At 49.0% G+C, this 16,120-nt stretch overlaps 1 protein-coding gene across 3 annotated transcripts in view; it reads left to right on the plus strand.

The window, feature by feature from the left end:
* Positions 1-16,120, plus strand: part of adgrg6 (adhesion G protein-coupled receptor G6) — a 55,390-nt gene that overhangs the window by 16,028 nt on the left and 23,242 nt on the right. The window contains exons 5-8 of one of the 3 annotated variants that reach the window (XM_062467791.1): positions 1,404-1,451; positions 3,888-3,953; positions 5,169-5,231; positions 6,089-6,154. In XM_062467791.1, coding sequence (XP_062323775.1) covers positions 1,404-1,451; positions 3,888-3,953; positions 5,169-5,231; positions 6,089-6,154 — 243 coding nt within the window. The remainder of the gene's footprint in view (positions 1-1,403; positions 1,452-3,887; positions 3,954-5,168; positions 5,232-6,088; positions 6,155-16,120) is intronic. The other 2 variants (XM_062467792.1, XM_062467793.1) reach the window with 2 other exon arrangements.

A 16,120-nucleotide genomic window follows, 5' to 3' on the forward strand; every position in this document is an offset into this window, starting at 1 on the left:
TAACTTAAATGAACGGAAACATCATGAACGTCGGTACACATCTCCACACGGGACCACTAATCGACATTGACCGCTAATCTTTAACAGCTAATCTAGGTTAGATTGTTAATCTGTTAGCAGCCACGGAGGAGAGGACGGAGGGTGGTGGATGAGGTCCAGACCGTGTTCCCTGAGTGGTGCCCACCAGAGAATAGGCCTGTGTGTGGCTGAACTCCACAAACCAACTGCAGAATCATGCATTTCTCAAGACCCATTATGTGTCTCAGAGGAATACGCACATACCCACACACACACAGGACCCATGGCTGGAGAGAAAGGAGCCCGACTCCTTTCCTTAGCTGTGGGGGTGTAACCCTATCTGCTGTGGCCCAGCCTGGTCCAGCCAGCCCCTCAGACAGAGAGGTGTTCAGATCTGCTCCACAGGCTTTGCCTCATCAAACCCGGAGAGAGAGAAAGGGAGAGAGAAATAGAGATGGAGAGAGAAGGAGGAAAGGAGAGAGAGGTAGAGGGAGAGTGAGGGAGGGAGGGAGAAAGAAAGAGGGAGGGAGAGAGAGCGAGGGAGAGAGAGAGAGGAGAGGGAGGGAGAGGGAGGGAGAGAGAAGGGGAAGGGGGTTCCCAGCATTAAGCCTATCCACCCTCCCTCCCTGCTCTCTGTTAGTGTTGGAACTGCGGATGGGGTGTGGATGATCTGGAACCACTGTAGCTGTAACACACACTCGCAAACACACACACACACGCAAACACACACACACCTCAAGGGATCCCAGATGAATTTCCTAACCTACAGTACACTTCACAGGGTGTACGTGCGTGTGCACGCACATGCGAGTATGTGCATGTGTGTGCGTGCGCATGCGTTGGCTATAGCTTCACCACCGCAGCAGATGTTAAAAACAGATAGACTTCATCAGAGTAAGCACTGTGCGTCCCGGTCAACAAGCTCTCCGCTGTAGTCGAAGGAAAGTTGAGCTTCAGTCCTCCCTTCAGTCCTCCAGTCTCTCTTTATTCTGAGATGGTGAGAAAGTTGAGGGAGACAGGAGGGGAGAGGGAGAGGGCGGGCGAGGGACCCATTAAAGACAACACTGTTCTGCTAGTACAGTCCGCACACACTAACAAAAGCTTTGATTTGTATTTGTTTCTGCTGTTTCCACATACCACATCCCCAATTGGATAGCTTATCATTTCTTTCTCAACCTCAACTCCCTATGTGACACGGTTATGGTTTAACGTGTACTCTAGCCTTCTCAACCGTACGGCACGTCACCAGATGTATGGTGAGTCCGTGTGTGTTAGGATGATAACTGCTGTGTTTACCCTACAGGGCCCTGTGTATCCTTCCCTGTCTGATGTGACCCCCTTCCCGCTACTGTGACGCCCACTAATGCTATGTCTTCTCTTCACAGCCTGCTACCCAACTTGCATACACTTAACAACAGCTGCCCCATCTAGTGGTGAGTGCTGCTAACAACATGTCGCTTGCTCTGGTACCGCTGTAGGCAAGACGCATGAGACGCCAGCGCCAACTAATTGTTTTAAACTCATGTCATTGCATCATTAACTATTGATTTGCAAAGCTGCCAGGACTCAGATTAAACTTTGACGATACACACATTGATTATGTTTTCATCAGGTACATACTGTTCGCTAGGCAGTACATCTTTACCCAGTAAGACGTTTCTAGAAGTTTCTGTAACGACTCAAAACATCAACACCATCAAGTCATTGGCTGGTTTTACAGACCTGGTCAAAATGGCTAACAAACACGTTCACTGCATGATGCCCAGACAACCAGCTGAGTCCCACACTAATAGACTGTCAGTGTCTGTCCCTCCTGCTTTACACCTTTGTTGTCCTACTGAAACTCTCCCTCACACACACACACATGCACACACACACACAACTCTCCTGCACTGACACCCAGCTTTGTGATGTTGCTAGGAGGCTGGAGAAGCTTAAGCCCAGACTAGCATAGGTCATCAGTCATATATATGGCTTAGCGGGTCGCTTGGAGAAATTCCGACTAATACTGTGCTAATTATCAGACAAGACTAGAAGTAGCTCTGTGCTAATTATTAAACCGGTTGACAGAACTAGAGCAAGCATTTGGTAATTATCGGACCTGTGCATAAGACTAGAAGTAGCGCTCTGCTAATTGGTTGACAGGACTAGAGCTAGAAATGTTTGACCTGTGGACAAGAGTAAAGCTATCACTGTGCTAATTGTCTGACATGTGCACAAGGCTAGAGCTAGCGCAGCTGTGCTAATTATCAGACTGGTTGGCGGCACCTGGAATAGCGCTGGGCTAATAAGAGGTCCTGTCTCCTGTCAGGCCATCTGGTTGTCTTTCATCACTCTGGGAGGTCAGAGCTGATAAAGAAGAAGTGTACACACAAGTCCCTCTCTCCCGATTTTTTACTAGCGTCTCTCTCAACTGAGTCCTCAGACAGGATGGAGCCAGGATCTCATCTCACGCAGGGAGAACACACATGTAGAAGTCACACATGCACATCCACACACGCATACAGGCCCAAGTAGATACAGGCACACGCCTTAACACAGTCCTGCGCATAGAAACACCCATATGTACACACACTCACAGGCAAACTCATACAGGGGGTGGGGGGTGATTGGCTTTTTACTCTGTATAACTCGAGATAACTATAATCTCAGTATGCCAGCGCCTCGGCCATTAATTGTATATAACGGAACAAGTTATCCCTTACTTTTCAGTGTGAGGGATGGTTGAAATGCGTGAGAAATACAAGACGTTGCATGAGAGCGTGAGAAATGGCTGAAATGCGTGAGACTTGAGAGCCCTGATTCTGTGTCCTTCAGTTGAACCAAGTACTTAGTATTCCACCTTTTATCTGTGGCCTGGCAGTAGTGTTAGATCATTCAGCTGGAAGTTTCACAGCTCAACCCAGCGTGGAGACATGATACAATAGATTAATCCTCCATCCTGGTCATCCATTCATTGGAGTCCCTGACAGAAGCAGTATTCATCATAGTGTGCCTGTCTCAACTGCTATTGAATACGCCCATGAAATAAAAAAATGTCTGCTCCCTCATTTGACAAGTCATTACCCTACTTCCGATTGCTAGTTATTATACCTATAATTATCCCCTCACACACACATCAAGCCCAGGTGTGTATCTTTCTCTTCTCTATCCCACTCTCTTCTCTCCCTTTCCCCTCTTTTTCACACACACAGATTCAGCAAATATGCCGTGGCCAAACAAAGCCATATTCATCTCTGATATATTGTCTGGTTAGAGGGGCCGCTCTGCATAGTTTTCCCCCAGAGAGGAGGTGGCAGAGCTGGGCACAGCTTCACAGCTGTGGGGGGTGGGGGTAGGATGGAGAGATTAAACCCTTCAGTCTCTTTCAACAACACAGCTGTATTTTTATGATGACTAAAATTCCTGCTTGGTTTTCCCAATGGTGCTGCTTTTTATTGGTGGTGGAGGGGTGTGTTTATCAAATTTTTCATGGGTCACATTCCATGGGTGGAGCACATGAAAGCAGAGCCGACTGGAAGAGACCTGTCAGCTAACAATACCACAGTGTCGCATGTGGGGCAGACCTGGCTTAGATATGCATTTCAAATATTTGGAATACTTGAGGTACACTTGATTAGACTTTTCCCATGGACAGGGCAATTCGAATGTTGGAACTGTCCTATGATTTCTATGTGGCTGTACGGTACACTAAATCAAGTTTACCTTAAATATTTACAAGTTGAAATGTTCCGACTGTATTTGAAGATCCAAAGTCTGGACTAGATCTGAATACAGTAGTGTGTGTTGTCTCTCTAACCCCACCCCATTGGAATAATTATCTGTGATTATGTTGTGATTTCATTTTGTCTTTCCGACCCACTCTGAAGGTACATCTGTGCCCACCTACACTTCAACCACCACCACATGTGCCTCCCCTGGACTGGGCTGCCCAGGTAGGAAAACAATTATACCTTGATTTAACTGTACCTCACATTAACATAAATACGTCTGTTAAAAGAAACATTTACTTTTATTAACCGATTCTGAAAAATAATCAAGCGTCCTTTTACGAATTATTTGATCTTAATAGATGTATTTTCTTTTCTCATAGAATATAATTGAATTGATGCACTCTATTGTAACCCAGCCTGACCTCATGGGAACCTATTTGCGCAAACTCCTCAAATACAACTTCACATATAGCTTGTGGGTTCACCTCAGTTCCCCCAGTGGCTCCAAAGTCTGTCCAGTAGTGGTGTTTCTTGTTAAAGAACCCCTGATGTGCACAAGCCCTCGTCTCCTCAGAGCCCTGGATGACCTAAGGAACCATGAGAAGCAGACCTTCTCCTCCACAGGGAGAGAGAGGCCAAGGAAAGAGAGAGTGAGAAGGCTGGAGAGAGGCGGAAAGATTCAAAATGTTTGAAGACAGGAGTAGAAGAGAGGGACGTGGAGAGATGGGAGTGGGGGGCGAGAGGGGACATGTGTCTTCCTGCTCGGGGTGACCCCTGCTAAAAGGTCACGGATGCAGAAATGAGCGCCGAGGGTCTAGCTAAGTGGCGTGTCGTCACAGAGAGATAAGGGGTTCGGCTAACAGCAAGCCACAGTTTCCTAAATGCCAGTTCTCACACAGTCCTTTAGCCCAGAGCTGTCTGACGTTACACTGTACGATGAAATCTGAGGAGTCTAGTTTCATAAATCCGGCTTATCAATAGAGAGAACACTGACTGTATGACTCCAAGATGGAGTCTAAAAGTTATTTTTTATGGTCTCTGCTCATGAAAGACAAGCTTGGTCAGATTGGGCAAATGTCCACCGACTGAAAGAAGGATAGATGAAAGCCTAAATTCAATTCAGGGAAGAACGAATGGATGGAAATTTGTATGCCTGTTCGCACGCCATACTGATTACTTTAGAAAATTGGGTTTCAAGAGCATTTAGAGGCTGTCCCTTTCACAGCCAAAAACGTTCACTCAAATAGTTTCTTCAGATAATTCCTTTAGAGGTGCACCTGAAATAGCCGGAGTGAATGTGTAGAACTTTAAGCTTTAGTATTACATTACTGATCTTCGGATGTTCCCCAGACTTCCACACTTGTCGATCATAGCTTCATTGATACCTCTGTTGTGTATATGACACATCCATCTAATGCCCCCCCCCTCCCCCACCAGCTACTCTAACTTCCACCACCCCTGTCTTCACTAACATGATCGCTACTAATGCGACCACAACCGGTAAGTTCCAGCCCGCCATCCCTCCTCCTCATGCTCACTCTTCATCCTCCTCCTCCTCACACTGTGTTGTTTCTCGACAAATACCCGTCCTTGGGGTTTTTTGTTTTAAGTTCTTCAGCCCATTTCCTTATGTAAGTGTTAAGAACACAATGAATGACCATCCATCAACATGTTTTCTCTCAGAGGAACTCTGTTCTGACAGAGAAGATCAGCAGCTGGATCATTAAAGTGACAGCTGTCAGCCAGGAGTGGTTGTGTCAGTGACTTTCACAATGCGGTCCCTCTTCTCTTTCATTTCTTGCCAATCCTTCCTCTCTTCCTCTCCCTTTCACACTTTTTCTCTCTCAGGTATAGAACTGTAATTTTCCCCCCATGAGATGTCTCGATAAAAACTTTCATAGACAGGGACTACAACAGCATCATTGCCAATCTCACCTTATTAAAAACTATCAGCTGAATAACCCCTCTGCCAGTTGTACTATCTGAAGCCTTATTTTATTAATCGCTACCTAACCAACACCTTTGTGTCCTGTGATTAGCCAAATTACAGTAATGGTCAAGGTATCAAATAACAAGTTTCCACCCCTTTAAACTAGATTTGTATCATTGTTTGCCCACACTAGTTTACAGAACACAGATGGGAGTAGAAGTCAGTAGCACTGGACCTTGAAAAGGCATAGATATACTGTATAAATTGACCAAAAAAATTCAGCTAGCCATCTAGTCAGACAGGAGTCAGTCATGCAACAAACCAGTCAGTCAGCCAATTCATCCAGTCATTCCCAGTCATCTAGCTAATCAGTCAGTCAGCCTGTCAGTCTCTCATGCTGTCTGTCTCTGCTCTACCTCACCACCAGTTCTGTCTTCCAACACCTACTCCACTACCTCCACTAGCATGCCTCTAACCTCCAGCAGCACCACTGGTAAGATTCAATCTCTATCTCTTACCATCTGTACCCTACACCTGGGTCTGATATGCAATACGTCACCATGAGCAGGCGCACTTGATTTGGATGCCAAGAATTGATGCCAAATTTGTTTGTATCATATCCTCGGAAATTAATATAAAGTCTGCACACATAGTGTAAGGTAAAATAAAAATATATAAGCCAAGCTAAATTAAAGTCACCCTTAGAAAATTGTTCCTGTGAGAAAAAAAGAACATCTAGTATTTTCTGCATATTTGACCAACAGCTGCTAACCAAACCTACACGTGTGATGTTGTCAGGGGCTAGGCTATAGTGGAACCAGATGCATGATACCACTCAGAACAAGGACGTAACTCAGAAGGGGTCTTTGTTGAAGGTTTAGAGGGTTAGGGAATAATGGGCAAGGGCTGGGCAGTGTAGGGGGCAGGGCAGGGGCTGGGCAGGGTAGGAAGGCTGCGTAGGGGGGCAGGGCAGGGCAGGGGCTGGGCAGGGTAGGAAGGCTGGGTAAGGGGGGCAGGGCAGGGTAGGAAGGCTGGGTAGGAAGGCTGGGTAGGGGGGCAGGGCAGGGTAGGAAGGCTGGGAATGGGGGCAGGGCAGGGTAGGAAGGCTGGGTAGGGGGGCAGGGCAGGGTAGGGGGCAGGGCAGGGTAGGAAGGCTGGGTAGGGGGGCAGGGTAGGCGGGGTTGATAGACCGCAAGGCTGATGACATGATGAGAGGCAGGTGTGTAGACTGAGGGAGTGAGAAATGATGTCATCGGTAGGTGGAGATTAGAACCACGCCCATCCCCCCCCCTCCACACACACACACACACACACAGAGAGATCGAGAGGGGGAGGGAAAGAGAGAGAGAGGCTAGCTACCGCTAGGAGGTGGAAGTGGAGGGTGTGACGGATGCAACTTCCTTGTATGCATTCGATGCCTTGCATTTCATTTTTTTCCTCACCAATCTTTCTAATATCACCAGTCCAGCCTGCTATCACCACACCTGCCGTCATCACAATTTCTCCTACTAACATGTCATCGTCACCCCTCATCAGCACCAGTACCACTACTGGTAAGCACAGCTTTCCTAGCCTAGTCCTGCTAGCATTTCATAACCTTGTCGAACTCCGCTAACTCTCAGGCTCAAATCATCCCATTACCTTAATTTCCGACAGACATTTTGAGGCCTAACTCACCAACAGAGCATTACTTATTTTGTACTTCATGTGTGTCTGAATGCGTTAGCCTGTGTGTCGGTTTTGTCATTTAAGTTTCACATCATTCATTGGGTGTGCTTTGCCTTCGGCAAGGGCACAACCTTTGTTCTCTCACATATATATTATTATTTTTATTATTCTTTTTGCCCCCCTAAAACTCAGTCAATATTTGGCCTACATAGACAACCTAGGTGTCAAAAGTTTCGTCTTGGTACCGATTGAGTTGCTTGTATTGGGATTTACGTTCCGTTGCATGGTTTAGGCTTATGTTAAGTTTTTGTGGCAAAAAGTGAAGCTAACGGTGGCTAATTTGCTAGCCACAGTCACTGACGTTACTAACGTCACTACGTCACTAACGTCACGAAAACTCGCGTGACTACCTCTAGCAGAACATTAGTTTAGCAGCTCGTTAACTTCTGGGAGATAGCTAAGCTAACTACTTTACTGCAAGGCAGCTGCAGAAACGCCACAAGCAAAGAGGCCAGGGTGATAACTATTTACTAATTTTACTTTGTGATATGACACACAATTGTGATGTGTAATGTACAATATAAGCTGATATTATTAAGGAAGTACATCTACTTTCGGAAACAGTAGTTTACTATTTCACTGAAGTATTAGCATCATGACATTAGCCTCTGTTGCCCGGGCAACACATAACAGTGGTCTATGATGCATCTGTTTTCAATCGTTAAAATAAACATTCCTCACAAATACGTTTTCGTTGTAGGATTTATTATGACATTAGATTACAAGTAAACGATTTGTGGGTGAAATTATCATTACCTGTCATTTCAAACCAGTGTAGCTCACTGCAACGCTGTAGCCTACGCGAGACACTACAAAAACATCTACACAGCTGTTTAGAAAGTCAAACGGCAACAGAACATGTTCGGCACTCCCCTTACTTAAATCAAAAGTCTATCTAACTACTAACCTGAACTTCATTGCCACAGCCTAAACGTTGTCCATCTGTTCATGAAAATAATTAATTTCAGCCTAAACCGTACAACGGAACGTTAAATCCAATTCAACCAACGCAATCGCTACCAAGACGAACACAGCAGTAGTCTAGTACTGTACTGTAGTAGTACAATTTACCGGGGCAGCTTCTCCACACAGGGCTATATCGCACTTGGCGTTGTTACTGACAATGATCGCTACCAGTGAGCTTTTTATGAATGAGCGATTTTCCACGAAATAAATGTCAAGCTTATTTACGTTTTGGGGGCATATTTTCAGTTAGCAGATGGTACTGTTTGAATCGCGATTCCATCTTCTACTGCCGGGTAACGTCGTAGAATAATCTTCAAAGGGGGTTCTTTATTAATGAATGAATGCAATGAGTAGGCTAAATGCCTGAAAATATAATGAGAAGGGAAAAACTTAAAATGACGTTTAAGTCATAGAGATTAGGTCAATTTTTAGACCGGTCTGCCATATTTATTCGTTTTGATTCAACGATGAGGCTGCCTCTTGCAGGGGAAATGAGAAGACATCTATTTCATTCTACACTTCACTCGTATTTTCAGTTGTAAATGAGCAGCAAAAAAGAAGCTTTTAAATCTATGTAATCTTTATAAATAATAAGTATGCATTTTTATATAAAATATACAGAAATATCAGTTGTAAAAATGTCATTCAAAAACGGACCCCTGTGCAACCGACGAAAGCAAGCACACCCTACAATTTCCCCAGAAATTGTACCCTCTCTAGTTCAGTTTACATTTTGTTGTCCTTGTCAGTGTCTCATCCTATAAGCACAGCTGCTGCTACTAACACCACTCTGCTCTACAGCACCACCCAGGGTAAGATGGACGCACGATCTCGAACATAGCACACTGTGTGTCAGCACTGAAGACTTTCTGAATACGGAGCCATTGTTCCTACCATGATGTTTTCCTGTCCATGCATGCCATTATTCACCTTTTGTGCTCACTCGTCATGCCTGTAACCATGTTGAAACCTCCGTCTTCCAAGCAGAAAAGGGAATTAGCAGCTCAGCCCCTGTGTCACAAACCGCTACCACTAACACGCCAGCCCCTAACTACACATCGCATGGTAAGACTGGATACATTCCCCCAGCAGATATGGGTTTGTGCAGCCTAATCCAGATTCATATTGCCATCTACATATCCCCAAAGACACCCACCTCCCCTAAACCTTGTTTCATTTCAATACCAAACATTTATACCATTTCATCACAGAGCCATTCCTATGTTACTACAATATTGTCACCACATGTATTACTATGTAATTAAATAATAATTAAGGCACATGAACGTTTTTTAACCTCAAATATTTGATCATAAATATAAATATGTTTCCTCCCCCTCATCCTGTGTCCTCTGCTCTAGCGACTGAGACTACTCCCATGTTGTTGATCTCTACTACTAATCTGCCTGCTACTAACTTGGCTCCCACTCGCGCCCCCTTACCTGGTAAGCCAAGGTGTGCCGTGCTCCTCTATCTCTGTCTGTCAGTCTGTATGCCTGGGTGGTCAATGGAAATCTGTAAGTCACTGATTCACTGGCCTCCTATGTCTCTGGGTGTATAGATACGTATCAAGGCATCTTCAGCACGTAGCTACTTGTGGCCAGGTTGGGTAGATAGACACGTATACTGTGTGTCTCCAGGAGGATTGTCTGGCAGTATATCAGTCTGTATGGCCATTGGTGAATCTTCTTAATTGTCTTGCATGTAGGTGTGTGTGAAATAGTTTATTTTTAAGCAGTACTTTAGGTGTTGTTTTAGTAAAGGCTCACTACCACATTTTGGTCTTTTAAGTGACCATCGTATGATGTAGTGACTAGTGAGCTAGATGGCTATTGTATGTGTTTAGAGGGAAATGTAGTACCACTCCAGAATTTTTTATACAAATTTGAGACAAGTCATTGAAAGGAAGGAAGCCATCTTGTCTTCGCTACCGAGATTGTAGCTCTGTTCTTCCACACTCTTCTACAGGATTCCGGGGAACTGAGAGAACCAGACGTACATTTTTCTGTACTTGTATCTGTCCAAATGTTGAGTTCTCTACAAACACTGTTTTCAACCCTATTCTGTTCAGTTGTTTTCTATTCTTTCTGTCCTCTCAGTTTGCTCCTGTAGTTGTCTCCTTCCCAAAGCCTTGTAATCAAATACTAACAATAATGATCAGGATTCACCAGGCTGCAAATGTCCAAATGACAAGACTAGGACTTAGCTGTCGCTGTTGTGTATTTGGTTACTGAAGCTGTCCAAATGAAAATGTTTGCTAATGTCATAACGTGACCTCCTTTGAACCCCTCACCCCCTCTTTCCATGGTTCCGACGGCTACAGAGAAGGAGCGAACAGTGTTTTTGCGGCCGTGGCTACGCCTCCCTCCTCGGCCCACCTCAACAGTTACTCCCTCCCCCCCCTCCACCACCACCACCACCACCCTGGTTTCCTGGCCTGCTCCCCTGGACCAGCCCCCCACCCTTCACTCAAACCCCCCTCCTTTTCCAGTTCATCACGGCCCCCGCAGTGCTAAGATATCCCTGGGGCCTCCTGCCCCTCTTCCGGCCCGTTCCACCCCTCGCCCCAGACCACACCCCCCATCCCTGTCCGCCCCTCGCCCCAGGCCCCCTCGCCCGGTCCTCGCTGGCCCCCGCAGCTCTAAGACCTCTCTGGGGTTCATCTCCACTCCTCTGGTGTGGCCAAGCAGGAAGAGACCTATAGAGAGTCTGCAGGCCACCAGAGCCCCACCCCGGCCCCTCCTCCACCTCACCAAGCCCCCAGCCTCCCACACGCCTGGACACCCACCCACCGCCGCCCGGCCTAGACCAGCCGTACGGCCGTACACCTATACCCCCACACACACCTCCACCAGACCCACGGTGACCACTTCCCAGACAACGATTTTGTCGACTTCCCGGAAACCAGACGCCGTGTCCGAGGTCTCGAGCAGTCCCCAGAGGCCCTTCCCATGGCGACCGAGGGATGAGCAGGATGCGGACGAGTTTCCCCTGGTGGCTCCCGCAGGCGTGGCCGGGGGATCGCTTAGCAACCGTAAAAACAAGCCTGTGGCGCCGCAGTGGGCGCTACTGGGCACGAGCAGTGACAACATGACAGGGAACTGGAGCGAGGCTGTGGAGGAGTATGGGTCCGGATCAGAAACAGATTTCCTCTACGAACTGGTTGACCTATCAGAGGCAGACCCCTTCAGTCTCTACGAGTTTGACTCTGCCTATTTATTGGAGGACCCACTGGTGTCCCCTCCCACACCTCCAAGCCCCATCCCCACGCTTCCTAGCAGTGGCAAGGAAAGCCCTTTCATTGGACCTGATGGAGATGGGGCAGCTCAAAACAACCAATCAGAGATTATTCTCCTTAGGGATGTGGTTGCAGAGGCTGGGCGACAGGAGGCGACGACACAAGGGTCAGAGAGACAGACACGTAATAACTCAGCACCGATCCTTGAGGCTCAGGAGTGGACAGATGTTCAAACCGAGTGCACCCCGCCAAGCATCTCTAGTAGACAAACACTAGAGAAAAGTGCTTTATTAAATATGACCCAGCAGGCCTCCTCTCTCTCGCCATCTCTCCCCGGGGAGAGGTTTACTCCCACACAGTTTACAATAACCGAGAAGGGACAGATTGCCACTGATGGAACCTTGACAGACCACGTCAACACACTCACAGACTACTCACCCACCCCCACACACAGACACACACTCACCATCACTCACACTCCATTTCAGCTATTTCACCGAGCCCCCACACCTGCCATATCCATGCAGCCCTTATCTTTGCAACAACCTCTCGATGGCACGTCCGAAATCACCCCCCCCCTTTTCTCCAACTCCAGCCCCACTCTGCCCGCCCCCCTCCCTGGTTCCTTCCCCACCCAACCACTCTCCCCCTCCCAGATCCTGATATCAGAGCTTGTTGAGGTGAGTCAAAGTGTCAGGAATTCCAGTCACGTTCTGTCTTCAACCACCGAGCTGCTTTCTGTCACCAGCTACAGTGGTTCTTCAGAGCTTCCGGCACATTCCCTCCTCTCCTCTGCCTCCCCCCTCTCCCCCCAGCCTGTCTTTCTCCTCCAGTCGTTTAAAGAGGTTCAAAGTAATTCGGTGTTGTCGGGGGCTGCTGTCCCCCCTCCATCATTGCTGACACTCTTTTACAACCCCCTCACAGAATCTCCGACACCTGTCCTTACAGTCACACAACTCAGTGAAGGCACACACACCAATGCAGACACACAACTCAATGGAGACACACAACTCAATGAAAACCCAGACATCAATGAAAACACACAACTCATTGAAGGCACACACGTCAATGAAGACACACAACTCATTGAAGGCACACACGTCAATGAAGACACACAACTCGATGAAGACACACAACTCAGTGAACACACAGACATCAGCTCAACCCAACACCTCAATCTGAGTCTTGAGACTCGACCTGATATAGATCATCTCGCCCTATCTCAGGAGACAGAGACGGTTTTCCCGAACGTTGACCTGGTCTCACCTGCCCCAAGTCTGTGGGCATTTGACCCAGGGAGCCAGAGAGAGTTGGTAACCCAAAGCTCTGCTTCTGCCACAGCCTCTGTTCCAGTTCTAGGGCCCCAGTATGGATCGACACAACCAGAGGCTGTGCAAACCCACTCCCAGGGTCATCCATCACTGGACTCTCCTCTGTGGGAGCAGGCAGGTGGGTCACGGACCCATCATCTATCCATCGTCGATGCATCGGACCAGCTGCAGCCCTCCTTCCCACCCCCCTCTGCCTCTCCATTCTCGCCAGCTCCTAGACCCGACCATACGATCCAGGAGCAGACGGATGGACGGCGCCCGTTCGCTCCGGCCTCCCGTGGCTCCGGTCTCCCGCCGCACTCCGCCTCGCGCCTGCGGCCTCCGGTCGCCATGGCGTCCGCGCTGCGAGGAACCGATGGGACGGAGGGCCTCTCGGCGAGACAGGAAGTGGCCCCGAAGCCGTCGAGCACCACTTCCTCCCCCTTGTCTGTGTCTGAGGGTGTTCTCTCTGGTCTGCTGACGCTAAGAGTGACATCTGGAGGCCAGGGCTCTCACTCCACCACCAGACACACTCACAGCCACGGCCCACACACACACCCCGAGACAGAACACACACAGGCTGACCGGCGACACACACACGCTGGGCTGGAACACCCGCACACTGGGACAGAAGAAACACACCCCGGGAGCTTTCACACACACACCCTGAGTGCCCTCGATCGCACCATTGATGCTAATGAGGACGGACGACTTGTGTACTCGGTGCCCGCTGTCTCTCTCGCAGTGCCACTCTCTGTGCCAACCTTGGTGCCAAGCTTGCACAGCAGCATGCCGTCACAACACAGCTCGCGTGTGGCTTTCACCCATCGCTTGGACCGGGGACACACACTCACCGGACCCACAGCTTCTGGGACTCACACGGACACACGCACTCCTCTCACACACACATACGCTCCGCAGACACACACACACAGCCCTCTGAGCGAGACAATGCCTCAAATGTGGCATCCCATGGGGACTCGTGGCACAGGCCAGATCACACACAGCGAGCCGCCTCCCCTCGTCCCACCTGCCCCCCCGACAACGAACCCCACCCCTTCACAGCCGACCAGGGTGACATCATTGGCTGAGTCGCCCGACGGGGCGGAGCATAAGCCCGGCGCCTCCCCACCCACTCGGCCCTCTGCTGCATTCCTCTCATCCTCCGCACCCCTGGTTGGCCAGGCTGAGGACATACGACCTTTAGGCATGGATTCTGATTGGCCAATCTGGTCTGAGGGTTCCAGAGAGAGCCTATTGGTAGAGGGCATTTCTTCTGAGATCCAGCCCACCACTGGCCTGAATGTGCAGCCTGGTTTAGGACAGAGGAGACCCCCTCAACCTACCCAGAACCGGTCCACCAAGAGTGTCCCTGGGTCAGCCAACATCCAGCCCCCTGCAACACTTCATATCGAGGCTTCAAGTGCAGCAGTTATCCAGCCCCCTGCTACAATTGAAATCCAGCCTTCCAGTGTAGCCTTCATGCAAGCTAATCTGATCAGCCCCACTGCCCCTCTCTCCCTGGGTATCTTCACGCTGCTCGATCCGTCCACTGTCACTCCTGCTACTCCGGGGGATGACCTGAGGCACACACACCCTACCTCAGCCTCACACACACACACCACTACTGCTGACGAGCCACAGCTCAGGCCTGGCCTGGAACTCCACCCTGCCACGCCCACCATCAGACCGATCCCGCAACTCCACCCTGTTACTCCCACCATCAGACCAACCCCACAACTCCACCCTGTTACCCCTTCCCCAAGCCCTGCTGAGGAACTCCACCCAGCCTCTTCCTCCCCCAACCTGCCCGTACATCCCCACCCTGCCAGTCCATTCCCCAACCCGGTCCCGGAACTCCACCCTGCCACCTCCTCCCCCAACCTGCCCACACACCCCTACCCTGCCAGCCCCTCCCCAAGCCTGGCCCTAGACTCTGCCGTCCTGTCCCCACACCTTCCGATGGCCCCCACACACTTGCCAGACGCTGGCTCCGGAACAGCAAGGCCCCCCGCAAAGAAGAACCACACTGGAGACACCCAGGAGCCTGCAGACCCATCCCCCACCCCTGGCACCTCCACCACCCCCACCCCAACACCCTGGTCCAGCCGCAGTGCGAGCCCCGGAGAAAGCAACAGGACTAACCCTGCCCCCCCTGACAGAGACACTCACTCCTCCCCCACACCACTGCCACAGCAGTATTTTGTCCCCTCTAAGACCCCCCCCACTCTAACCACTAAGCCTAAAGGGCTTGGTGCTCACCAGGGTTCAAAGCCCTCCATCACCACCCCCCGGATGGCAGCGGGCATCAACAGACCCGCCCCATGCCAATGTAAAGCTCGCTTTCATATTTCATGTCTGTGTGGACTGTGGACCGGGAACAGTATGTTTAATAACCACCTAGACGTAGATGTAGACAGAATGGATGAATAGTTGTAGTTTCACTAGTAGTTAGTCTCTCCTGTGGCTGTATGATTTCTTGGCTTTGAATCCTGGGAGATGTAGTTTTTTTCCGGCCTGTATCGAAATGAGGCGGAAAAACTTGGCAGGTAGCCGTGGAGATTGGTGATTGTGATTTGGGATGTGGTCGTTGGTAGCACACTAACATGGATCGTAGTTGCACCAATCACAGAGCACTAGTCTGGCCTCGGCCTTGCTGATTGGTTGGGCACAGCCTCGTCTGTCTGTCTTTTCTCACTTATGTCCTGTTTCCTGGGAGACTTCTGACACTGCTCCGACAGACAAAATCCCAAGCTGTCCCTCCATCTTATCAGGTTCCTGCTTCGCAAACAAACAAAACGTCCTTAAATCTACAGAGCTTGTTTTCTGTAGTTCTCTTTGAGAACTCAGGAAAAATCCTGTGAAGATGTTGTGGTTTTGTTCTGAAGTCTCCCAGGAGTGGACTTGAACTAGTATAGATTTGTCTGGAATATGCCATAGTTAAGATCAAACTAACACAGTAGTTTGGGGAGCCACCTAGTGGTAACTGTGATGCATAGCAGCAGAGCGTCACCGTAAACAAACATTCTCAGGCCAGGAAACCCTAAACTGTCAATAACTACCTGTCCTGCTGAAGAAAACACATTTATGGAACCACTGGATAAAGAAACAGGATTGGCATTGATTCATTTAAATCCTTGTCCTATAGACGTAAATACATTCATATTTTGGTTCCAGATTGCAAACACAACAGCATTGACAATAACACAAGCGATGG

Source organism: Osmerus eperlanus, chromosome 8 (assembly GCF_963692335.1).
Source record: "Osmerus eperlanus chromosome 8, fOsmEpe2.1, whole genome shotgun sequence".
Lineage (NCBI taxonomy): Eukaryota > Metazoa > Chordata > Actinopteri > Osmeriformes > Osmeridae > Osmerus > Osmerus eperlanus.